Source organism: Neomonachus schauinslandi, chromosome 5, assembly GCF_002201575.2.
Source record: "Neomonachus schauinslandi chromosome 5, ASM220157v2, whole genome shotgun sequence".
NCBI lineage: Eukaryota > Metazoa > Chordata > Mammalia > Carnivora > Phocidae > Neomonachus > Neomonachus schauinslandi.
The window spans coordinates 6194569-6220701 of record NC_058407.1 but is presented as its reverse complement, the minus strand read 5'-3'; the positions used below and the strand labels follow the sequence as shown (position 1 = coordinate 6220701).

General features: G+C 57.7%; 1 protein-coding gene across 2 annotated transcripts in view; it reads right to left on the bottom strand.

Moving 5' to 3' along the window:
• SCUBE1 (signal peptide, CUB domain and EGF like domain containing 1) overlaps positions 1–26133 on the bottom strand; it is a 139349-nt gene that overhangs the window by 5491 nt on the left and 107725 nt on the right. For both annotated transcript variants that reach the window (XM_044915773.1, XM_044915774.1), the window contains 10 exons: positions 22867–22989; positions 20523–20639; positions 18868–18990; positions 10193–10312; positions 9814–9918; positions 8836–8949; positions 7878–8015; positions 6479–6682; positions 3201–3362; positions 1643–1810 (listed from right to left, as the gene is read on the bottom strand). In XM_044915773.1, coding sequence (XP_044771708.1) covers positions 1643–1810; positions 3201–3362; positions 6479–6682; positions 7878–8015; positions 8836–8949; positions 9814–9918; positions 10193–10312; positions 18868–18990; positions 20523–20639; positions 22867–22989 — 1374 coding nt within the window. The remainder of the gene's footprint in view (positions 1–1642; positions 1811–3200; positions 3363–6478; positions 6683–7877; positions 8016–8835; positions 8950–9813; positions 9919–10192; positions 10313–18867; positions 18991–20522; positions 20640–22866; positions 22990–26133) is intronic.

Here is a 26133-nt window from a genome sequence, read left to right as displayed (position 1 = left end):
GGTGGGGGGCAGGTGGGAAAGGGCAGGGGGCATCCTCCCTGGCGCCTCCCTGCCCTCGAGGTCTGTCTTGGTGCCAAGGTCAAGGCCCTTCTTTACCACCCAGTGGCCTCCCATCACCCGCACCCAGTCCTGGCCTCGTCCACAGCGGTGCGGAGCGTGGTGGGCCGCCGGGAGCTGGGCAGTGAGCTCCGCAGACCAAGGCCCGCCCCCGAGGTGCGTGTGTTCGGGGGCAATAAATGGGGCATGAGATGTTGTAAGGCCAGGCATGGGCTGCTCAAGGGGCGCAGGGATCTTGGGTGGAGGCTTGAGCAGTGTGGAGCTGGCTGGGAGGCCATCTGGGCGGAGGGAGCGGCCGAGCTGGGCCCGGAGTGGGCTGCGCATGCCGGGTGTGGCCAGAGGGGAGGCCACAGGCCACGGGAACGGGCTCCTGGGGCCAGGGGGTCACACTAGGCTTTGCGCTGAGGGAGGAGGGCATCTGGAGCCACTGCATGGTCCTGTCTCATGCTCTGGGGAGGGGGCGGGGGGGGGGACAGGAAGCAGTGGCCTGGCTCGGGGGGCAGGAGTGGGGCGCTGAGAGCTCATCGCTCAGAGCTGCTGGCTGGGGCTGTGGACAGACTGGATGTGAGGTCAGAGAGAGAGCACTCGGGGGCACTCCAAGGTCTCCTTGGGCACCTGGCAGGACAGAGCTGGTGTGAGCCGGGGCGGGGGGCACTTTGCGGCAAAGATGAGGGGCTCTGGCCACGTGGAGTGACAGGTGGGTTGCTAGATATGACCGGGGCTGTCCCCTGGCAGGAGGGTGTAGCATCTTGTTCAGGACAGAGGCGGGGTTGGGGACAGAAAGTGGGGTCACTGGATGCTCTTTCTTTCCAGGTTCCAGAGTGAGTGCCCAGGCCGGGGACCCCAGCACTACCAGGTGAGGGGTGGGTGGGTGAGACTGAGTGGGGCCTGGGGCCACGGGGCTGTGGGAGATGCCAGCTGGGAACCAATTTGGCTCCAGCCTTGATGGGAGCAATGATGGGGGGCCGTGGGGTGAGGTCTGACCAGTGGGGTTTGGGAGAGGGTGAGGGGAGAGGAAGGGGAGTCCAGACACTCTTTCTGCAAGTTTCATAGTAAGGAGGAGAAATCCTGGCAGGAACTGGAGGGCAGATGGAGTTTTCTCTTCTAGAAGGGAGGATTCTGTCTGTTCCCAAGAATATCAGGGTCAGCGGGTGGGAAGAGGCCCTTGGCAGGGCAGGAGGCAGGCTCCTCAGGGGGGATTCGGTGACCATGGAGGGGAAGGTGCGGCTAGATAGCAGGACCCCCACGGCCCTGAAGGGAGGGTCTCCAGGTAAGGTGAGACGTCTGACCTCGCCCCACTGCCCCTGCCACCCCTGCATTTCTTCACCCCCCCATCCCCCAAAACTTTCCTGTGAGTCAGGCTCAAAGCTCTCGTCTGTAACCACTGCCTGCCTGGCTCTCCCATCTAAGACCCTCGGGTGGGCTTGTGTGGAACCCCGCTGTCCCTGTCCTGGCGTGTGGCACGGTGCTGGTCACCATGTCCACTGTCGGCAGCTCCGGGGTGCCCCTCTGCCCTTGGAGATCTGCCACACAGGAAATGAGAGGTGTTGAGGGAAAACGTCCCTGCACAGCCCTGCAGACTCACCTTTGGCCTCGCAGTCTTGGAAGGAGACTGTGCCCTCGTGCTTGGTGAGCAGCCCCCCTCCGCAGGGGAAGCACCCTGTGCGCCCAGGCTCAGGCTGGTATGTGCCCACTGGGCAGGCCTGGCAGGGCCTGAAGCCATCCGGGGAGAAGAAGCCTGGGGAGCACTGGCCTGGAAGTCAGAGGTCATGGCTCAGGCTGGTGGGGGGGGCGGGGCGCCTTGGTCCAGACCCTGCTCTCAACCCTCACCTGCCCTGGGGAAGGGCACCACGGCTGGGGGTGGTGCTGGGGGGGGGGGGGGACTTGGGGGGAAGGGGCCTGGGCTGCACAAGGCCCACCCCCCGTCCGGATGCTGCCAACGGCTCAGGCACTAGGGGGCCTTGGCCAGGCGTGGCTTCACCTCTCCCACTAGCAAGAAGGGCTATGGGTTGAAGAGCAAGGGGCTTTGCTGTTGAGCTGGGAAGTGTGGACCCCGCTTGTGGAGGGGAGAGGTTGAAGGGGCTCCCCCCAGGGGGCAGGCCACACTGTGCCTTCCACATGAGGCAGTGGGGTCCAGGCTGACCGGCCTTGTCTCTCTGCAGGGCTGGGCCAGGGCAGAAGGAGGGGAGTCTGTGAGGTCCTTGAGGGCCTGGCTGGGAAAAAGGGAGGGGACAGCACACCCAGCATTAAGTTGGGATGCAGAGGGTGCTTTGGCATTGAGTGAGGGATGGGTTGAGGGCCTCTCGGCCCAGACCCTGAATTCTCTGCTCCCACCAGTGGCTGCTCTCTGCTCAGTCACCAGCCCCACTAAGGGCAGAGACCACACTCTTGGAGGGCACAGCCAGCTAGCCTGCAGGGACTCAGGGCTGGGCTCTGATCTCTTCTGTACCCCAGAGAAGGCTGGCTGGTGGTCTCCACTGCCGTGAGGATCCTACCCACCCACCCTCGCAGGCACCCTTTCCCACCCATTGTCCTGGGTGGTCCCATGAGGGCCAGAGAAGGGAGGCTGATGGGTGGGGGTGTGAGCCTGTATCACAGGTGTGGTTAAGTGAGGTAGGGAATGGAAAAGCTCTTTGCAAACCAAGTTGTGCTTGGTAAACTGAAAAAGGGCTTTCCAAACCATCTATAGGGCAAACTGTAAAGTTCTTCATGTAGAGAACAGTTCTTGCCGAGTATATGGGACCCTCCATAAAGCCTTTCGGTGATGATGCGGTGCTCCATACCACGTAACACGTTTGGTCAACCGTAAAGCACTACGTACCTCCGTTATAGACAGTGAGTTACCCGTAAATGACCAAGTGTTTATAAACTGTAAAGTCCTTTCCAAACTGCATGCTGCTGTTCGCAGGTGCACTAGGCACAGCCCAGTGCTTGCTGACACACAGATCCTCCGGGGCACCAGTGCCCTCTGTGAGCGCAGCAGCCTGAAGTCATGCCAGCTCTGCACACTGCAGAGAGCTTTACAGAGTATCACCAGGGACCGGGCCTTTGCTTTGGGGACCTCAGTAGAGACAGGAGGTGCCCCCGGGCCCTCCCCCCACCACAACCCCCAGCCCCGCCCTCCAGGGGGGACCTGCACTCGCCTCCACATTCGGATACGTTGCGGGCACCAGCCAGGCCGAGCCCGTCGCTGCTGGGGCATGGCGTGCAGCTGAGTTGGCCGTCCCCGTCCTGGTAGGACCCCGGCGTGCATGGCACACACTGGCCAGGCTCTCCGCTGAAGTAGGTGCCAGGCCCGCAGGCCACTGCAGAGGCAAAGTGGAGAGATTGCCGGTGGCAGGGGTGGGGAGTGGTGCCCAGGTGGTCTGTCTCCTGGTACCTCAAACCCAGGCTCCGTCCTCCCAGATAGAGCACATCCCTCGTCCCTGTGGCTCAAAGGACAGCTGGGGTAGGAACAAGACACCAGCCATCTGTGAAGAGCCCGGAGGCCTGACCCTGGTCTCCTGCCCCGTGCTGGTCACTCCTGCTCAGCCCTTAGTTCTCTCTGCTCTGCATCCTGCCCTCGGCCTGTGTACCAACCGTTTCCTGGCCGTCCTATAGGTATTTTGTCCAAACCCAGCTCTCCTACCCTCCCCTTTCCTTCCCCGTGGGGTGGAGTGGCCATCTGGGGACATGGGGGTCGTGCAGAGGGCGGGGGGGGGAGTGACAGAGGTGGGGGCAGGGAGGCCTGGTGGCTGAGGGTTGTCCAGAGCTGGTGTGGTCGGCTGCATAGAGCAAACTGATGAGTAAGAAGACTGACCGAGGAAATGAGGAGAGAGGGAGCCGCAGGTTTCTCTGGAGAACAAATTTAGAAACATGGAAAGAGGGGAGGTTAGAAAGAACCCTGAGCTATTGAATTGGAGGGATTGGTGTGAACGCATGGTTTTCAATCAAAACACACGCACACGCACACACACACCTCTATGTACCCATCTATACCTATGGAAATATATATATACACCCATGTATGATACACACCCATACTTTCTAGGTCTGTCCAATGAGAGAGCCTGGAAGCAAGGACACCCCAGTAGCAACGAGGACCCCAGCTTTGGCTTCTGCATATCTTCCTCCTCTAGGGGTCCAGGGGTTCCTGACTGATTGCGAAGGCTGGGGCAGGGAAAGTACAGGTTTGGTGCCCGAGAATCCTCAGCGAGTGATGGGGGCGTGGGGTGTGTCCAAAGGACAGGGGAACCGGCCTGACGGGGAACCTTACTGGCTACACTGGGGATGATCTGAGCACTGAACTAAGTAATCCTAGGCTTGGATGACAACCCAGTGAAGAACAGAGGAGTCTCAGTCCACACGGACATGTGGATGCACAGAGGCATCCGTAAGCGAGGGGGAAGGGAAAGCTTCCTGACAGGAGAATGCTAACTAATACACACGGACCAGGGCTGGCAGGAATAGAGGATACCGTCCCGCAACCATGGGAGATGTGTCTGCTTTGGTGGGAGTTGTCACTGAGTGCTGCTGGGGGGGAGGATGTCTGATGGGGAGCAGGATGTTGGTATAAACTCAGAATTACATCCCCAGCAAATCCTCCTCAATTGCAGAAGGAAAAGGGAGGTGGAGGAACCAGGGGTGGCCTGGGTCAGTGTCCTGTGCCTCCTGACAGGGGCGCTGAAGAGCAGGCGGCCGGCGCGGTTTCCTGCTGAGACCGTCACGGAAACGTGGGATGCAGCCCCATGAGGGTCATCCTACAGCAGGAGGACAGGAGAGGCAGGGAAAGGGCAAGGGACTGCTCCACACTGAAGGAAGGAGAGACAGGACACTGAACGTGCAGGACAGGGACGCTGCGGGAAGAGTGGGGGAACTGGGATGGACCGCGTGGGCTGGACGTGCTCGAGGCAGCGCACGGGGGCGCCTGGATGAAGAAACCATGGAAGTTCCTTGTTCTGCCTGGCCATATTTCCGAATGTTTTAAATGATTTCAGAATAAGCTATTGAAAATAGAAGAAGGGGGAGCCTGGGTGGCTCAAAGTGTCTGCCTTCCGCTCAGGTCGTGATCCCGGGGTCCCGGGATCGAGTCCTGCATCGGGCTCCTTGCTCAGTGGGGAGCCTGCTTCTCCCTCTGCCCCTCCCCTTCCTCGTGTGTGCTCTCTCTCTCAAATAAATAAAATCTTTTGAAAAAAGAGAAGAATGACATCACGAAGGCCCCTGCCCTCCTGCCATGCTCACTCCATTGCGCGAGCCAGAGTCCTCCCTTCCCCCTACGCCCCTAAGTCCCACCTCTTCTCAGGGGATCCCCAGTTTATCTCTCTGGCCCAGCCTATGCTTTGTGCCCCAGATTTGTGACTCCAACCACCCTAACCGTTCAGCGTCTGCACAGGGATGACTCACGTGCATCTGAGATAGTGAGTACAGACAGAACACTCCGTCTCCACCAGCTGCGTCATCCCCAGGTTCCCCAGATCAGAAAATGATGCCACCTCTGCCCTGTGGCCCTTGGGGGCTGCCCTCGAAGCCTCCTTCCTCCCAGCCGCCCCTCCAAAGTGCTCTCTCAATCTGTCTCGTTCCTTCTTGTCCTGCTGCCAGCCCCCCACTCCCCGTTCAAGGCTCCACCGACTCCCGCTTGGCCTCCCTTCCCTGGTCCTCGCTCGCGGAAGCCTTCCCCTGATGAGAGAGCAGTAAGGTTGCTCCTCTGCTTGGAACCTTCCTGTGGTTTCCACGGCACCAGAGTAGCACCTCCGCCCACGAGGCCCGCAAGGCGGCTGCCTCCCCTGGCCTATGGGTGTGCTTGCTTGCTCACTGGCTGCCTTCTTTCCCCGGGAAACGTGAAGCCCAGCAGAACAAGGGCCCTGTCCATTCTCCTGCAGCTGTGTCTAGACCCAACCCCTCTCAACAGGCCAGCTCCTGGGGCTCTGGTCAAGTCCCCTGCCTCCTGGGCCTGGACCCTGGCTGGCTGCCCTGCCCGAGCTCCTGCCGTGGGCCCGGCCTCGCCTGCTTCCCGGCAGCCTGTGCTGCAGGCCTGGGTGGCCCTCAGCCTCGCGTGCATCTTCGCTCGGCTCCTCCTCTGCCCTCAGCTCCCACGCTCCCTCTGCTGGGAGGCCCTCTCTAGCCACACAGACTAATCCCCGTGCCCCTCCTGCCTCTCCGCTGTGGCCGTGCTGGCCTGCGCTCTCCCTGTCCCACCCGTCCTCAGGATTGTGGTGAGGGTCGTGCGTGCAAATGTTTGCCCAGCAAATGCTTTGCCCAGAGCCTGGCACCAGGGGAGTGCTCTTCAAACGACAGCCATAACGATGAGCACGGGACTGCTTCTCTCTGGCAGGCTTCTGTCTCGCTGTCCCCTCCCAGTGTGTGGGCTGACCCAGGCCCCCCGTGGAAGGAAGGGCAGAGGTTTGCCGAGTGGGCATCCCAGTGGCCACGGGCAGGGACGCACCGCATTTCCCGTCCTGTAACACCTGGCCTGTGACGCACGCCCCCTGGCCCTCCAGGGCCTTGGCCGGCCACTGGGCCATCGCGTACTCTGTGCCTGCGACCTGGATGGAGAAGTGCTGCCGGCCGATGGACTTCCGCAGAGTCTTGATGGCAGCCTGCAGGCTCTGCTCGGCGCGCTTCCGCATGCAGTCCGCCTCACAGGTGTCTGCAGGGGCGGGAGGGACGGTGACTCGCAACCCCCTGGGAGTGGCCTCTTCCCCGAGCCTCCCCCTCCGCCGGGCCTCGGCCCCCAGCACGTTCGCGCAGCAGCCGGGGGCCGAGGCACCACTGTGGCGTCCATCTGACAGATGAGGAGAATGAGGGTCCAGGAGGTATGACCTGCTCAAGGCCACACCGCAGATCGGAGGAGAAACCAGGCCTCCGCCACAGCGGAGTGCATCACCTCCCCAGGACACAGCTCACGCACAGGCACTCCTCCTTGCCACTCAACACCCCCGAGGCTGCCACTATTCCCAGGACAATGCCCAGCTCTCTGGCCTTGGATCCAAGGCCCCTTGCGGTGGGGCCCCTGCCTGCCTTGCCAGGCCTCACCCCCAGCCCTCCGACACCCACTGTGAACTCTGCTTTCTAGCCACCCTGTCCTGCTCACCGCCTCCTGAGCACATCCCATTCCCTCTGATCTCTACTCCCTTCCCTCTGCCTGAATGCCATTCCCTGCCACCTCCTCCAACCTCCTCCACTTGGTGAACTTTGATTTTAAGTCCTGATTCAAATCAGTCTTCTGGGAAGACTTCCTGGGCCCCTCTCTTGGGGAGACTCTCAGCTCTGGGTCCTGTTCGCTCTCACGCCCCCACCACCTAGGGTTTCCCTCGGCACCGGGTGGTTTGTGTGTGGGTCTGTGTCCCCATGGCTGGGAGTGCTGTCAGCACGAGGACCTTGGGTCTGGTCCCCTTTCCAAAAGTGCCTGGAGCTGGGCACACACAGCACATATCTGCTGATGGATCTCAACTCCCCTGTCACAACTCAGCACTCATTTACGGCCAAGAGGAAAGCACTGATGAAACTCAAGCCAGCATTATAGGCCCCTTCTGGCACCTGGGAAAGATAGGCCCTTGGCTCAGTTGTTCCAGAAACTCCATAGGCATGAGCCCTTCCAGGCCCCAGCGAGGGCATGAAGGGTGGAGAGAGGCCGTGTGGCCGTCACCGTGGGCCCCTGAGCCCCGGGCCTCCTCTTCCATCCCGGGCTACCCGGCGCCTACCCTCCCCGGCGCACCCACTGCCTGGCCGGTCTCTACCTCCAGTAGCCGTAGCTCAGGTGGTCGCCCAGCTTCACGCCCGGCACACCCCTGCCGGCCCTCCCGGCTCCTGTCCTCCCTGAGGCCTTCCGCAGCCTCTCGCACCTGACGCCTCTTCCATCTTTGTCTCCACCTCGAACTCCGCTGTGATGTGGGTCACCTCCTTGGATGGGGACTTTTTGCCACGGCGCCTCTTCTTGGAGGAGTCACATTTGAGGGTCACAAAGGTCAGATGGCAGTTTTCTGGACAGAGAGGGGACGGCCATGGCAAAGGTGGCAGAGGGCAGGAAGCAGGGTCCCACAGAGCCCTGCGCACAGGTTACCATCAGCAAGGCTCCTGCTTTGCCTAATAGTCTGTGGTGCAGAAGGGGAAACTGAGGCTGGAGGCCAGGCTGGCTCGAGGCCTCCTGAGGGGTTTGTGGCCGAGCCAGGCCCTGCACCAGCCCTCCGAGTCCATCACACTGCTGCATACGGAGGCCCTCACACACATTTCCTTAGCGACGCCCCCGGGCAGCTCGGGTCCGTGGGGCTGGGCCCAGGTTAGGTCTGCTTGAGGGCGGTGCTCTGTTAGCTTTGGGGAGGAATCCTAAGGTGCTCAGGAATTGTCGTGGAAACGGAGCTGGGAAGCGCTTCTCCTGGGCCCTTCTCAGCGAGCTTTCCCCGTGCTGCCCTCCAGCCTGGAACGCCCTTCTTGGCCTCCCTCATTCAAGAATGAGCCACTGAGGGAGCCCTGGGAGGCGTTCTGGACACAGTCAGGCTGCACACACACCCCCTGCCCCGGGGGAGCTCATCTAACCCCGGGTGAGGCAGGGACGATGGGCCCCAGGGAGGCTGGGGGGGCCCAGATTTTCCACTCCAGTGCTGGCCTTCTTCCCAAGGGACACCACCACCGTCTACAGGGCTCTAGGCCTGGCTCCTGGGGCTCCGGGACCATGATGGTGAGGACGAAGAGAGGACCCCCGCCCTTGGAAACCCAGCCCCGCTGGACCCTGGGCTCCCAGCTCTCAGGCGCGGGGACCCCCCCCTCCCCTTGTGTGGGTTGGCACCATGGCAGCCCACTCACCCAGCAGCAGCTGCCTCAGGGCCTCCTTTGCTGGCTCCTGGCTGTGGGGCCGGAGGTGGCACTTGGCGTCTCGGATCTTGAAGCGGGCCTTCTGCCTGACGGGGGCAGGCGCACCTGGGGAAAGCCCAGATCCCCCCAGGTGGCAGCCTCTCTCGTGGGCAGGGAGGCGGTGGGGCCGGAGGGCCACAGAGGGAGTGCCTGAGTGTGAGGGGGCGGCCAGCAGGACCAATCCACTGGGGGCTGGGGCTGGGGGAACCCCACTGCCTCACTCCTCTCCCTGCACGGCCTGGAAAAGGTGGGAGCATGGATGGTGGGGCCACGCTCAAGCCGGGGGCCTCACGGTCGGGGGTCTTCTGTGGAGGAGGAACGGCAGGCCTCCCACCTCCTCCCCCACCGCCCAGTTCACGTGGCTCATGCTGTTAGGAAAGGCGGCAGAACAGAAGAGAGAGGGAAGCAAGGAAGGGAAGGGGCTTTGAAATAAGACACATGCCCTGAGCTGCTGATTCCTTCCAAGAGCAAATTCCAGCGGCTTGGATAAAGAACGACAATCACAGATAGTCAGCATCACATCCTGTATGCATTAAATGCGCACAGATGTCCCCCTGGCATTGAATTCAACTTCCTGAATAGGAAAAGCGGCTGAAGACCCGCCTGCAGGCAGGGGAGTTGGCTGCGCTGTGGGTCCCGCAGGGTACAGGACTTCGGCGACCTCGTGGTCACAGCCGAGGTGACTCACTTCCCTGGAACGGAGTCTGAGACCCGAAGAGTCCTAGCAGGTCAGAGTCACTGCAGCACCGGAGTGTGGCCCAGAGGTCCCAGTCCTGCTGTCAGCTCGCCAGCACCTGGACCATGCTGGGCCGGCCCCCAGGCCAGGAAGCTCTTCCCCAGGTAGTGGCCCTCCCTCCCGTCCCAGGCTAGGGCTGGACGCAACGTCCAGGGGTCACCGGGCGCGGGCAGCACGGACAGGCCGGGGGCTACCTGAGCAGCTGGGCCCAGTGCTGGAGCTGGTGTTGTTATGCTTCGGCGGCATCTTGCCCTGGAGACCCGGGATGCCGCAGCTCAGGCTGTAGCTGTTTTCTGAGTCTGCAGAGAGGCCAAGGGTGAGATGGAGGCCTCAGAAGGGCTGCTGTGGGTAAGCAGCTGGGACGGAACGGGCCCACTGCACTTGTGGAGAGGGATGCTGTGGCCCGTAGGGAACCAGACAGTGAGCCAGGATCTCTCAGTGATCAGGGCCAGGGGGCCTCATTCCTAGATTGGGCTCTTTCCTGGAGAACAGCAGGGAGCAGGGGCTGGACCCCAGGGAAGGAAGCCCCCCACCCCACTCCCTCATCCCTTCCCGGGGACGGCCTCAGGTTACCTGGCACGAAGAGTGAGTGGGCTGGGCAGGAAAGGGAGCAGCTCTCCACACCGCCCACCTTGCTGCAGGACAGCTGGGCCCAGGGGGAGGCCTTGGCCCGAGAAAGGCACTTGCCTGTCTCTGAGGAGGGGGAAGACATAAGAGAGGGCTGGAGGGAGACAGGGTGGAGGCTTCTGGAGGCCCTACCCCTGAGCATGGACCATCGGGGACTCCTGCCACATCCCCATCCCGTGGCCAGACCCTGGTGGGAAGGGGCTGGGAGACGGTGGGGTCCACATGTACTTGGATGTGTGGGGATGCCGGGCCCAGAGAGCTGGCTCGCTCCTCCCTCTGACCAGTCCAGGCTATCTGTGAGAAGCCTCATATCACAGGCCCAGACCAGAGGGCAGGGCTGGATTCTCCAGAGCAGGTGTCCATGCCCCTCTGGGTAAGGGAGCAGGTGGAAGTGACATGGGCTTCTTGGCAGTGACTGACTTCTAAGCATGTGAGGGTCACTGGGAGCCCCTCTCTGGGGCAGCTGCTGGACAAATCCATTAGGTGTCCGGAGATGTCCCAAACTAAGCTCTTCAGAGTTTTGTGGGTGTTTTTTATTTATGTATTTTTAATTTTATTTTAAAGATTTTATTTATTTATTTGTCAGAGAGAGAGAGAGAGAGAGCACAAGCAGGGAGAGCGGCAGGCAGAGGGAGAAGCAGGCTCCCTGCTCAGCAGGGAGCCTGATGCGGGACTTGATCCCAGGACCCTGGGATCGTGACCTGAGCCGAAGGCAGACACTTAATCGACTGAGCCACTCAGGTGTCCCTCTCAGGCGTTTTTTAATCTTTTGATTAAAAGGACTGACAGGCCTATAGCCACGGTAAACTCAGAACTGGTTTTATCCCCGTCTGGCTGGTCAGTGACAACTGGCTGAAATGGGCACGCCCCTGGAAGTGCCCCACAGAGGCTGTTGTCGATGGTCCAGTTGCTCGGGCGAGCAGGCTGAAGTAGGAGACTCAGCCAGAAAAATAAATGGAAGTGGGAAATGGCCAGTGGGGGTGATCTTCAACATGTGGCTCAACATTTTCAAGGAGTCTTAGCAAGTAAATAATCTAGAAATAAAAACAAACTCACGGCCCTCCAGATAAAACAGCTGGCCCCCAAGTAAATACAAGACTGAAAGTCCTCTGTTCCCAAAGAATCAGGAATCTTCAAGCAAAACCACCTGCAGATAATGCAGGATAGAAGGGCCACTGGAAGAACCAATGTTCCCGCTGGTTGAGAAGCAGAAGGACAATCATCTACAAACTTCCAAGGGAGACCTAAGCCCCCGATACTTCCTTGGACTTTCTCCAAATTCCTAAAGGGAATTATCAGTGATTACTGGTGGACAGCAACACTGCTTTCTGGTACCGATGGGGGCTGGGATGGTTGGGAGAGGCAACCATCCCAGCCCAGAGTGTGGGGGCTCTCGCTGGGGGCTCTCACTGGGACCCTGAGGACGCAAAGCACTGACAGCCCCTTCCCCAGACCATTTCTCAGGCTTATGTTTGCCTCGAGCAGCTTCGAGGGATGAGGGAACATCTCCTCCTAGATAAGGAGCAGCCCGGCTCTGTTCACCATAAAAGTGGTGAGTTTCCCAGGCTGGGTGTCCCTCGGCTGTGATGCAAGTTCTCCATCTGTATGGCATCGAGGGGGCAGATGGGACTTGGGGGTGGGGCAGGGGAACCCACACAAATGTGCTCTTTATGCTGGTTGCTCTGCTGAGTACTGAAGTCCTTCGCCTCTGGCCCCAGGGTTCCAGGACGTCCGGGGCACCCGGGAAACAGCAGCAGGCTGGCTTACGAGCTGCATGTAGGCAAAATCTCTGACCCCACCACATACACCCATTGATTCCATCACCGCCGAACACCAAAGCCCAGAGAAAAGTTTAAAGTCACCTAAGAAGCAAGAGGGAAGGCAAACTGGCGATAAGTGAAAAAAAAAAATTCTGTTTGCCTTAAAGTAAGAATGCCTGGTTGTGGGGAATATGAATGAAGATAGTAAGAGGCGGCTCTGGACGCAGACACGAAGTTGCAGAAGGCTGGGAGGCCATGACCTTGATTTGCTCTGGTTTACTTAAAGCACTGAGGCAGTGGACACTCTAACAAGCCTTGGTCCTTTCCCAAGTTCCAACCTGTAACTGCTCCTTGGGAGCTGTTATCAGAAGACAACCCTCCGTTCTGTGGGTCAAAGCCCCTACCCATGCCATGGGGCAGAATCTCCTCTACAAATGGAACTGCCAGCTAAAATATGTCTCCAAATAAATACACCTAAAATATATCTGTGAGGTTATTTTTAGAAGTCCCAGAAAATTCTCTTACACATGATTCAATTTATAGCTGATAGGAGCCTTCATATACATATTACGTATGATTCAAAAACAGGATCCCTGGGGCAAAGCTTCCACATCAGCAGAACAAATGGAACAGAGCCCAGGAAGAGTCCAGACTGCCATAATTTTTTTTTTTTTTGGTACGAACATGCAAAGATAGGCCATGCTCTCAGGATACAAGCTCAGCAACACAGCAAACATCCATGACCAAGGCTCGACCTCCCTGCCTCAGGGCAACGCCTTGGCTAACGTGTTGGAGCATCTTCAGATCTCGTCCTAAAATCCCCTTTAATCTGAGGGTACCACATGCAGGATGACCCCCACTGAGAACTGAAAACACCCAGTATTTTCTCTGCTTGTCATTGAACGAATTATGGTATTTGGCTCCTTTATCTTTCTCATATTGCCGCCAAGCATCTCCTATCTCTTCCTGACGGAGAAATTCATCTCTGTGTGTCTGTACTTCAGACGTGCTCATATACAAAACAGATCTTTTGGACATTCCATACCAAGTCCTGACTCAGTACTGTTGGTTGATGGCATGTATCTTAATAACGAAGAGACTTTAAAAATTCATATGGAAACTCAAAGTAAGTTCAAGAATAGCCAGATCAAGCTTGAACACAAAGAACCAAGTTGGAAGACTCTCATTTCATGATTTAAAAACTTACTATAAAGCTACATTAATCAAGACAGTGGGATACGGGCATCAAGACAAATGGATCAATGGAAAAGAGAGCCCAGAAATAAACCCACACATTTATGGCCAATTGATTTCAAGAAGATGGCAGGATAATTCACCGGGGAAAAAGAATGGTCTTTTCGGGGCACCTGGGTGGCTCATTTGTTAAGCATCTGCCTTTGGCTCAGGTCATGATCCCAGGGTCCTGGGATCGAGCCCCACATCGGGCTCCCTGCTCAGTGGGAAGCCTGCTTCTCCCTCTCCCGCTCCCCCTACTTGTGTTCCCTCTCTCGCTGTGTCTCTCTCTGTCAAATAAATAAATAAAATCTTAAAAAAAAAAAAAAAAGAATGGTCTTTTCAACAAATGGCACTGTGACAATGGGCTTTCCACAGGCAAAAGAATGAAGGTGGACCCCTGTCTCACACCATATACAAATTAAGTATAAGAGCTAAAGCTATAAAGTTCTTAGAAGAAAACAGCTGTAAATCTTTGGGACCCTGTATTAGGCAGTGGTTTCTTAAAAATGACACCCAAACCACAAGCAGCCAAAGAAATAAAATAGATAAATTGGACTTTGTGAGAATTAAAAACCTTTAGGCTTCAAAAGATACCATCAAGAAAATGAAAAGACAGCTCACAGAATGGGGAAAATCCCTTGCAAATCATATATCTGGTAAGAAACTCGTATCTAGAGTATATGAAGAACTCTTATAACCGAATAATAAAGACAGATAATACAATTTGAAAAATGGGCAAAGGATCTGAATAGACATTTCTTGAAAGAACATCTACAAATACTCAATAAGCACATGGAAAGGTACTCAACACCTATTGGCCGTCAGGGAAATACAAATCAAAACCACAATGAGAAACCATTTCACCCCTCCCCCCTCATGATGGCCATAATCAAAAAGTCAGGAAACAGCAAGGGTGGCTGAGGACGTGCTGAAATTGGAACCTCACACACTTCTGGTGGGACCTCAAATGGCGCAGCTTCTTTGGAAAACAGGCTAGCGGTTCCTCAAAAGTTAAACCCAGCATAGGCGCATGACCCAGCAATTCCACCCCTGGGCATACACCCGAGGAAACTGAAAACATATGTTGACACAGCAGCGTTCTTCATGACATGCCCCAAACTGGAAACAACCCACATGTCCATCCACCGATGAGTGGATAAACAAGCTGTGGGCTAAGCAGACAGCGGGATATAATTTGGCTGTCAAGAGGAATGAAGCAGTGACATGCACTATGACTTGGGTGAACCTTGAAAATATTACACTAAATGGAATAATAAGGCCCCATGTTATATGATTCCACTTATGCCAATTGTCCGGAACAGGCGAATCCACGGAGACAAGAGTAGATGGTGGTTGCCTAGGGCTGGGGGTTGAGGGAAAATGAGGAATGACTGCTATGGGCATAGGGTTTCTTTCTGGGGTAATGAAACTGCTCTAAAATGCATTGTGGTTGTACAATTCTGTGATTATACTAAACAGCATTGAACTGCACGCTAAATGGGGGACTTGTATGGCATGGCAATTATATCTCAATGAAGCTGTTAATAAAAACAAAAAACAAAAGGAGCAGAGATGACACTAGGTTGGATTTACAAGAACTATCCAGGCTGGAGTAATGTCCTAAGGGACTCATGCTGGCTCTAGTGGCCGAACCTGGGGCCATCTCCAGGGCACGTGCCGTTGCTGAAGATCAAGGGTAGCTCTGTATACTGACAGCTGTGGTGTTCAACTTAGCGATGCTCTGGAAACAGAGGGGTTTACTGCCCGTAACTGAGACACAGAGGCCCACGGTCCGAGGGATGGAAGTCAGAGGCAATGCTTCCTGGGTCATCACGCTAAATGGGAAGCTCTGACCGTGATCCCCAGGGAAGGACTTCCGACAGACAGCACAGAGCCACGGGTCCGTGGAAGAGGCATGGGGATTCCATTGCAGACACACTGTGTTTGCCTTCCTACTCTGAGAAGGAGCCAAGTGGAACAATCACGTTGCAAGTCCCCTGAGGATGGTATCCCAGTGAAACCAGGATGGCCCCCGGGACCCACCAGACCACCTCACTTGGGCATGTGCTCATGTTTCCTTTAAGACAGCTCATCCCAGGGGGGACAAACCGGCTGTGGTGGTAGACGAGAAGGTGAGAAACTCTCCCAGGCCAGCAGAGGAGATGAGCAGTTCAAGGCTCACCTGCAGTCAGCAGAATTCTGGGTAAAGAGTAAAAACCAGAACAAACCCTAAAGGACCCCTTGAGCATCTCCAAATGGATTTGACGGATTATAGTTGTGTGCTTATAATAGCATATTTACTTTCTGGATGAATTAAAGCAGTCGCTTGTTGAGAAAAATGGAGCATTCGTAGGAGCTAAAATATTACTAGATCCTGTGTTCCTTATTTGGGATAGTCCAACTTATTTATTTAGTAATACGCAGACACCTTTTACTGGGAGGGTTATTCATAAATCACTCAGAAGTTTCACTGTCTTTTTACTCCGTTATCTTTTGGGAACACAGAAGTGGATTTTTCAGAACTTACTACGAAGTCACAACTTACAGATCTTGAACTGGAGTTCTCAAGAGAACCCCCAGAAGTGGTCAATGCACACAAACCAACGATTTCCCAAGATTCTCAGGACAGGCAGAAGATGATACATAGGGACGGCTCTCACCCACGGCCACTGGAATAAATTCGCCTTGATGTTTGCAACCACTGACTTGCACGTGCTCCTTCGCAGACCTTTGTTCTTGGTTCTTCGGATCATGCTCTCCCACCTTACACGTTTAGGATTATACACCGCGGATCTGCTCTATTATGCTTCCCTCACCAATAATAACTGGCCTGGATCTAAGCCTTGCTAGCGATAGCCACCATCCTAATTCTTTAAATCAGTCCCCCAAGCTATTGCTAGGGAAATCGGTATTGAAAGCTGGTATAAAGTACGTTACACAAACCTTATTAATTACGACATTCTCTGTGGGCAATACATAGAAGAGGAGAATGCCACATGCTGGGAAAGGTGGATTCAGCTATCTTGCCACGTAGCTGACTAGTTCTCACAGCGACACCCCAGACGATATCCCTACAGCTCCACTGAGGTGGATGCCATCTGTCACATGGGGTCTGGCTCCTCAATGCCCCCCGGGACCACAGCTGACCACCCATGGTTCTGGGGGGGTATCAGACTGTTCCAAGTACATGGCTCCCCCAACCCCTCAGTGAACGATGCCGTCTGCAAGCCATCTGAGGACAGAATTCCCTTCTGAGGGACACAAACGACACCTGGTGAAGCAGACCGTGGAGGCTGTCAGTCCCATCCACAGGAACCGGGCAGCTCCAAGTGGTCATCAAAAATGTGCCCCTCGCCTTGGGCGCTGTAGTAAATGAGACAGCCCATGGCGTGGTGTGGAGGGCATGCCGAACCAGGCTGACTTCCTAGGGCAAGCACCAGGGTCACAGTGATAACTCGGATTTTCTTTTGACCAGTCAGGGGGGTCGTCGCTGCCAGCCCTTCACTTTGGACCTGCTGTGGTCAGTCCTGGGAACTCTTGGGTCACGGGTCTGGAGGGCCTTCCAGAACCTTCTAAGAACACTTTCAGCTATGCTTGTTCGTCTCAGTCTTCCCAAGGCTAGTGTCCAGAATGCTAACTGCTTCTATATAGTCACCACGGTCCTAGCAGGTGACTTAGGAGGAGTGGGATAAAGTCATACTGACTGACAATCAGACCTCCGCCAGTGACTCTTGGAGCAGGGTCGGTGGCCGTGAGGACCCAGACAAGCCCCAGTGGCCGCTCCTGCAGCTCTGGCCGATAGTGTGCTGAGGATAAAAAGCGCTCCTTCCCCATATACCTAGAGAAAGCCTGCTGGCCCGATAGCTTTGGTAACAAGTCAACACCAGACCTAGCACGACCCTCATCAATCAGCAGACATGCCTCTGAAGGCCAGTCCAACCATTACTTTCCAGGCTCGGAAAGTCAGCAAACTGGTGGCAGATTCATAGGCTGGAGTCGACCCATCCGGTCTTAGTTCCCAGCACAAGCCAGGCTCCCGGAATGCACACCATTTCATGCTTCCTCTCCAGCACAGCCCCAGACAGCCTCCTCCCTGCAACTCCGGACGAGACCAGCGGTTGGCTTTGCTCACCAGGACTGCCTGAACAACAGCTTTTTGATATCAGATGCTAAGTGATGGCATCCATTCTTCAATACTCTCACTCATTCATTCAACAAATATTTACTGAGTGCCTACACTTGCCAGGCTCTGTTCTAGGTGCTGGGGATATAGCAGTGAATGAAACAGACAAAGGTATGTACTCCACTGTGTAGAGTATATATATATATCTAATGTATATTATATATATATATATCTATCTAGCCGTGGGAAGTACAATGGGAGAAAAGAAAACGAGAAGGTGGGGGGTAGTGGGTGGGGTGCAAGGAAGGCCTCCCAGAGTCGACAGTGACAGGGGTGAAGAGTCCTCCAGGCCAAGCGGGGAGCCCTGGCATGGCCATGTCAGTTGGGGGTGGGCAGCAACCTCGAGGTCACTGAGGCTAGCATGGGATGGATGAGGGTGAGGGCAGAAGGCCATTAGGCCAAGGTCCAGTAGCCTTTGGGCCATTCTAAGAACTCTGGCTTTGCTTCCACATGAAGAGGAGTCGTGAGAGCTCTGAGCAGAGAGGGACACATTCTGAGTCAGATTCAAAAGGCCAGCTCTGGGGGTGCCTAGGTGGCTCAGTCGGTTAAACGTCTGACTCTTGATCTCAGCTCAGGTCTTGATCTCAGAGTCGTGAGTTCAAGCTCTGTGTTGGGCTCCACGCAGGCGTGGAGAAAAAAACAAGTTTAAAAAATAAAATCAAAGGCTGGCTCTGGCTGCCCTGGGGATGTTAGGGCATGGCAGGGCAAAGATCTAAGAGCCATTTCAGGGCCGTGGCCCCAGCATCCACAGCAAGCCTGGCATGTAGTGGGTGACCATGTGTTTGTAGAACCAATGAATGTGGGGGACTGTCCAGAACTTGGCCTGGAGCTGCCCCAAGTCTCCGGAGCCCACCAGCAGAGGATGCAGGAACGCTGCGCTTGCTGGGAGGCCCCCTCCTCTTCCCGTGCTGGACCTTGTGGGGCCAGTGGCCTGGGCAGGTGGCGGGGCTGCGGAGACCCAGGGGCTCCCCTCCAGACTCTGATGCTGCTGCAGCCCGAGTAGCCACCTCTCCCCTCCCCCAGCTTCCTGGGCAGGACCAGGGGGAGATGGGGGCGTGGAAACCTCTGTGCCCTCCGAGCTTCTAGCTCCTCCTGAGCCCACAGCCCTAGCTGCACACACTGACCCCCAGATCTTCACCTCTGTGTCCCCCTCCCCCTGTAGGTCCATTTCTGTGCCTCTGGCTGGCACCCAGCATGCTCTCCCACCTACATCCCCTCTTCTTCTGCAAGTCCTCCTTCTCATTAGCCCCATCCCAGCAGCAGAGATTCCCTGCCGAGAACCCCCCTCCCAGGTGAGGTAGGCCCTGTGTTGTTTACCCCATGCTCACCCCACCCTGAGAGGTCACTGCCCTTCCCACCCAGGCACCTGGCAGAAGAGGGGGAAGCCAGCGCCCAGGCCCTTCTTCGGGGGTCCCAGCAGTGGCCCACCCCAGGGCACTCACCCACACAGTCCTTCCGGTTCCAGTGGAGCCGCCTCCCCGGGGGGCAGACGCATTCGTAGCTGCCCTTGGTGTTGACGCAGCCCTGGTCACAGCTCCCGTTGTCCATGCTGCACTCGTCCACATCTGGAAGCACATGTGGGAGGAAGGGCATCAGGACGGGAGGCTGGCTGGCAGGGCAGGGCCACCCAGGACCAGAGGGCCGAGAGTCCCCTGACCCTGCCGGCAGCCGGCCACGCATCAAATGCAGACAGGCAGCCGCACGCGTCACACACAGGAGTGCACACACACGAGGCTGAGGGACACAGACACCAACCCCAGCTGTTTGCCGACCTCCAGCAGCTGCACCCAGACGGCGGGGGGGAGGGCAGAAGGTGGCACAAAATTCAAGTGCCAAGCAGGTCTCGTGAGGCAGGGGCTGTGAGGTCTCTCTTGCTGGGGCTTTGGACAGGCTGTTTCCCTCTGTGCAACGGGCCCCAGGGTGAAAGAAGCCACTTCCAACCCTTCCTGCCCTGGCCACCAAGGAACCAGAGGGCCCGCTGGAGATGGGGAGGGGGCTGGGCCACACTCATGCTGAGGTGCCTGGCTCTGAGCATCTGGGCGGCCTGCAGTCAGGGAGCAGCAGGCCCAGGGGAGCCAGTGCCCAGGTTTTTGGAGGTCCCTCCAGAAGAATCTGTAGCCCACCCCAGGGGCCCCTTCCCCCCCGCCCCACCAGTTGTGCCTCATCACTTCACGCCTGACCACATCCGACCTGCACAGCGGCCCAGCAGAGGGAGTGTGGTCTCAGGAAGTGAGGAGACCCTAGGACCTCGGGGCCATTCTTGGCTCCCCCACCTCCACCTGCCATGCCTGCACATCTCCAAGTCCCATCATCTGTAGCTGAATACTTCTAGAACCTTCCCTTCTCTGCACACCTCCCACCCTGCCCGAGCTCAGTGGCTCTGGCTCTCATGCCTGGAACCCTCTCCCTGCTGGTGCCCTGGGTTCTGCTCTCCTGAACATGTGGCAGCTAGAGTGATCTCATTACCTGAACATGCCCACGTCACACCCCTACTTAAACCCTCCAATAGTCTCTCATCGCACGAGGAAGAAAACCCAAATCACCTGCAGGCCTCACAAAGCTCTGCTTCCTCCCTATCAGCATCGTGCACCACATTTTCCTTCCCTCACGGGGCTCTACCAGCTGCTTCTGGGTCCCTCTGTGCTACCTCAGTGCCTTTGCATATGCTGATCCTTCTGGCATGCTTTCCCTCATCTTGACCCAGATGCTCCTCCTTTAGGACCCCCCCCCGCCCCGTCTCCATACCCTGCCCTTCTGTTTTCACCTTCTCCCACTGGGACGAATTGTCTGTGGGATTCTGTGTAGTGGCCATCCTCCGTTCTGGACCGAGGTTCCCTTGTAGCTGCCATTTCTGGGGCCTATGCCCACAGCCTGGCCTGAGGCCGGCCACCTAGCTGATACTTGCTGCTCCCTGCCCCCATCTTCCCACCTTGCTCCTGGCTGAGCCCCTCTGCCCACCAGAACCTGGCCTTGCTTAGGTCCCTTCCGGGCCCTCTGGAGTCAAGGTCGGGGTCAGGGTGTGGGGTGCAGCAGAGGTGGCCATGCGGCCAGGCGCGTGCCTCAGGGGGAAGGTGGCCCTGGCGGGCGGGCTGCAGACCTCCGCAGTGGGTTGTCCCATAGAGTGTGTAGCCACGGTAACACTGGCACTGGAAGCTGCCCGGGGAGTTGATGCAGATGTGGTCACAGGTCCGCTCGAAGGAGCACTCGTCGATGTCTGTGTGGCCACAGGGAGACAGTGTAGGGAGGAGTTTCAGGGCGCTGGGTGGGCATGGCCTGGCACTCAGTCGCTCAACGCGCATCTGCACGCAGACAGTCCCTGGGCCCCCGAGGCTTAGGTCACGGCTGATCCACAGTGAATGTCAGCTTCTGGTCACAGCCTGATTTTCCAGTTTGTCTCCGTTAACCTTATGTTTCTGGGTTAGAAGCCATTTCCCATCTTTTCTGGAGGTGGGGAGGGTGTAAGTACTTTGGATACCAGGTATTATGTCTGCCATTTTAATATCTCACATTCAGGTGTGATCAGGATGAATGTTTAATCTGCATCTACAGCAAATTGATGGGGGCTTGCCTGAGGAGACAAATGAACTGGAACACGAAACCAGGCCTTCTGGATGCCGACCACAGTGTGTTTTCCTATCACGCCAAGAGATCTCTTGAGAAAACAAGGAAAACAGCCCAAAGAGAAAGGGGTATGGGTGGGGGGATACGCTACCCATAAGGGATAACAAGAAAACCTTGACAGTATGTGAAATTTGATTCTGAGCTTCCTGGCAGCCAAGGTAAAAAGGAAAAAGGGTCACAGGGTGCGTGTTACTGGGAAGGAGGAAATGAATCGCATGCTCATAGAAGACAAGTCTGTCCTGGCCATAAATTCTGAGGAAAATGGCTCTCATAGGACAGCTGATGGGGGCTCCTGAGGGCAAAACAGCCACTGGCCCACCTTTCCATGGGCACTGTAGCTGGAGGTCATTCTTTGAATATATTAGCTCATGTGACTACACGTGTTGATGATATACGTGTGTTTGTAATAATTCTAGCACAAGGAAGGAATCACACTGTGGGTGCTCAAAGGAGGATGTGATCCCTCCCAGCAGGGGAATCTGGGAAGATCGCCTGGTACTTGTGGCACCTGGACTAGACCTTGAAGGGTGGGAGTAGCTTGGAAGGAAGGAATGGAAGTGGGGGAAGGGCACTATGAGCAAAGGTCGGGAGGGGGCAGCACGGGGCCTCCAGGGGACTGTGTGGAGCTCAGGGGGGTTGGGGAGGTGGCTGAGGTCCCCATCCCAAGGGCCTGAGTGCCAGGCAAAGGAAATTAGAGCCCAGGGTGGTGCTGGAGCAGGGCTGGGACATGGTCAGAGCCCTGGGGCCTCAGAGAGACGAGCCTGGTAGAGAGTGGAGAAGACTGGCTGGAGCCCAGGAGCAAAAACATCATGGCCTCCTCCTCAGTGGTGGGTGTCTCACGGGGCAGCTGGGAGTACAAAGTCAAGGGCCCTCCCTTAGCCCTCCACAGAACTTGGCAAGGCAGATGGAGAAATTAAGTCAAAGTGTAGTGGAGTCTGGACAGGTGAAGTGCTCCCAATGGGCCCTCACGCCCTAAGGGGAAGACAGAGCCAGGAGACCCTCAAGGAATGAAGAGGCTGAGCCAGGGAGGGGAGGGGACTGGCTCGGGTCATAGGATGGGCTCAGGACAGGCTGGCCCTAGACCCTCCCTTACCAGCCTCCTGCTCTTGCCTTCCTCTGTGTCCTTGGGAGAGCACATCCCGTGCCCCCGAGGGCCTCGTGCTGCCCCAGGGCCAGCCCTAAGCTGCACTGATAGGCCCACTGAGCCATGTGCAGTCTGCCACTCCTCCGGGAAAATGCCTATTTCCCAGTGACCCCTTCCCCAGGAAGCCTTCCCTGACCAGTCTTTCCACTGCCCATCCTCTGGGCTCTCACTGCATCCCGGATGTCTCCTGGACTTGTGCTGGACTGTGATTCCTGGCTTCTGCCCAGACCTCACATCACCCTGGTGGCTCCTCGCAGGCGCCCAGGAACCCTAAGGAAGCATTGCAGGAAAGCGACTGCAATGTGCCACGTCTTCCACCAGGCGGCGGTAGCGCACCTCCGAAGCCTCGGAAGGAGGCCCGGGGGCCACCGGGAGGACAGGGTGCTGGAGCTGACGGGGCCCGCCCCCGGCTCACTGGGGGAACCCCCCCCCCGGCCCCCCCCCCCCCCCCGCCACATGCTGATGCGCCTCCGGGCCTCAGTTTCCCATCCATAAAAGGGACGGTTGGACCTAGAGTCATGAAGGACAGAGAAGGCGGGGAGGGCAGGTGCACACTCGGACCGGCCAGCGGGGGCCGACACACCCTGGCCCTAGCCCCCCTCCCGCCCCCCCCCCCGGAGCCCGCGCAGGCCCGGGAAGGGCGGGGCGAGGCCGCCGGGGGCGCACGGGGGCTCACCTTGGCACGTCCGCTCGTCGGTCAGCAGCTTGTAGCCCTTCCGGCAGCCGCACTCGAAGCTGCCCACGGTGTTGCGGCAGAAGTGGTCGCAGCCCCCGTTGTTGGCCAGGCACTCGTTGATGTCTGCGGGGCGCCCAGCGGACGGGGCAGGGCGGGGCGGGGCGAGTGGGCCGGGCTGCCAGGTGGGGGGAGGCCCGCCCCCGCCTGTCCCTGCGCCCGCTGCCCGCCGCGGGCTCCGGTCCCCCCATCCCCATCGGAGCAGGCGGCCCAGGGGCCTGGCTCCCAGCGGCGGGGGGCCGGAGGCTGAGTTACGCCGCCTCCCCGAGTTGGCGAGCCCGGCGGGCATTCGTGGCAAAGAAGGGAGGGAAGCGATGGCTGCTGTGCGGGGCGAGACCACGGGGACGGGGGACGGGACAGGATGACACTCGGGGAGGCAGTGCGGCCTGGAGCGGGCTGGCTGCTTCCCCACGGCTGCGACCTGGGGCGAGCTCCTGGGCCCCTGGAGCCTTGGCTCCCCCGCCTTGGAAGAACAGCATGAGGAGCTGATGAACTAATGCTCCTGGGGTGCTGGTGCTGAGTGAGTGTCGGTCAACAATCTGTAGGTTTAATGCCCCTGTTTTACTGATGGGAGGCTTAGAAAGGTAAGGGTGTTCCTGGGCTGGCTGGCTTCCCCCTCTAATTCGACCTGTTGGTTTGAGCAGTTTCTTCACTCAGCATCCAATGGACGAGCTGTGGCTGGACCCTGAAGGTCACCTGGCCTAACCCCATGCAATGAATGACCCCTCCCAAGCAGCCTGGCCAGCTGCGCATACCTCTAGCGACCGGGCCGCTTTCTCCCTCGCAGCAGCACCGCCTGTTGGCTGATGCATCACAAACGTCCCCCTGACTCCTGTGAGTTCCCTCCTGCCTGCCCCCCCCTTGCCCTGCTTATCTGGGTTTTGCTCTCTGGGCTCCAGGCCAGCCTGGACTGTGTTGTCAGAGACTTTGTCCCTGAGATGTCTCTTCTGACTCCACAGTTCCTCTTGGGCCCTGAGCCCAAGGCTCCCCATGCTGACACGACCCAGCACGTACTAGCAGAGCTTTCAGAACAGGGTTCTCACCCTGATTTGGAGGGGGTGAAAGGAAGTGAAGGAAACCAGAAAGGACTTCTTGGAGTCGGCCACCGGGCGCATCTCAGCAGAGCTGCTGACTCGGACTCCCACCCTCGCTGAGCCTGTCCCGAGTGTGAGGGCCCGGGCCCCCTGTCCTGAATAAATGGCACTGCCCAACAAGCAAGGTCCACCGGCCGCCTTTGTGCTGAGCCCCATGGAGGGGACTCTGGCGCATCCCAGCAACTCCAAATCCCGGATGGCACTTCACTTTTTTTCCCCTCAAACCAAACGAGCTAGACCTCACACCTGCAGAAAAGTCCTAAAGTGGTGTTCCCACAGAATGTTCCCCAACAACAAACCCCAGGTGTTTGGTCCGGAGCAAGGCTGAGACGCCCCTGTGGGCAGTTCTCAGAGCCCCAGGGAGGGGATCTAGCATAGCACAGGGCCACAGCAAGCCTGCCAGGGTCGGACCCCAGAGCGGCTTTCCTGGGGGGGGCCCCTGTGGGACCAGGCCTTGAGGGGTGCAGGGCACCCAGTGGGCATGCCCTGCATCTCCTTGCCCTTGGCTGCCTTCCTCCCGACCCCAGGTACCTCTACCCCAAAGACCCATTCTGTTTGCATGTTCTGGTGACTTTGGCACCAGGAAGGTGGCAAAGGAGGGGAACCTGAGGTGGTCCCCACTAAGGGAGGTCTGTGGGTCACCAGACCTGGCCCCGAAACCAGACCCTGGCCTCTGAATACAGTAGGTGCTCTATGTTTGCACACTGAAATGATCACTAGAAACAATGACTTTTCAAGTCCAGGAACTCTGCACACATGATTATTCCAGGAGCAAAAATGCCTAAGGGTGAGCCCAGACCCCACAGCAGGTAGTCAGACCTGCTGGTGCTCACTCTTCCTACTGGGCAGCACCTCATGCTGGTGACCAGGCCAAGCACTTTCTGGCAAAGTCTTGTGTGATCTTCAAAACAACTGGGGGACCAGATCCCCCATTTTACAGAGGGGAACGCAGCTACACACAGCAGCCGAATTGGGGCCCAGTTCCAGCCGTCTCGAAAGACAGGCCTTCTCCAGAGCACTGTGCTGGCCCTGCAGCCTCCAGAGAAAGCAGACATTAAGTTCAGTTGAGGGCCCATCCTGGGCAGAAGCCTGGGCACCTCTGTTATCCTCTCCCCCTGGGGATTATAGGAAGACAGGGAAATTTCTAGCTAAAAGCCTCTGGCAGGAGAATGGAGACCTGTCTCTGCTCTGTCCCGGCTAGCTATGTGATTCTGGGCAGGGAAAGGCACCTCTCTTGAGCCTCAGGTTCCCCATCTGTGAACAGGGCTGGGAACAGGTGCCTCTCACAGACTAAATGTGCAGAGCGGGTCTGCCTCCTCAGGAATGCCAGGCCTTCTGGAACCCCCAATCCCATCCCCATCCCCATCTGGGCCTGTCGGCGGAGGGCTGTCATGGCAACCAGACACCATGGGAGGCATGTTTCCTCGAGGACAGGCTGGTGTGGCGGCTGCCTGGGGGTCAGAGTGGGGGAAGCACCCCCAGCTCTAGCCAGGATACAGTCACAAAGCCCGTGGACCTTCATTCTGACAGGACCCCGGGGTGCAGTCTCTGCTCCTCTCTCCCCTTCCCGCCCTTCTAAGGCTCCTCTCTTTCCTCACTGTGCTCATGCTGCCCCCGACCCCACCAGGCAGCCAGCAGCCCCCTACTTGTCTGCAAGTCTTCCATGGCCCCCGGTCACCCCAGGATAAAGGGCCAGCCCCTTTTTGTAGGCCCCTCCCTGGGCATCCTGGGCCTGGATGCCCTGCCCTCCTCTTTCCGCACACTTGGCTTCTGCCTTGGCAGCCCAACTCCGGCTGCCCCACCCGGTGCGGCCCCCACACGGCCGGCCCCTGGAAACAGCGGCCTCCCGGGGAAGCCTTCCCTGACGTTCCCTCCAGAGTTCGCTGTCCCCTTGTCAGGGACACAGACTGGGGAGCTGGCTCCTGTCTGGAACCCCTGGGCCCAGCATGCGGCCTGCACAGAGTGACTGCCCAGCAGCATTCACTGAGTGGATGAAGAATGAAGGAGTCGGAGTGGCTGAGAGAAGGGTTGGGTCTTGGGCCGCCAAGGAGAACCTTCGGATGCATCAGCCAGTCAGTGTGCAAGCAACGGGGGGGGGGGGGGGGGGGGGGGGGGG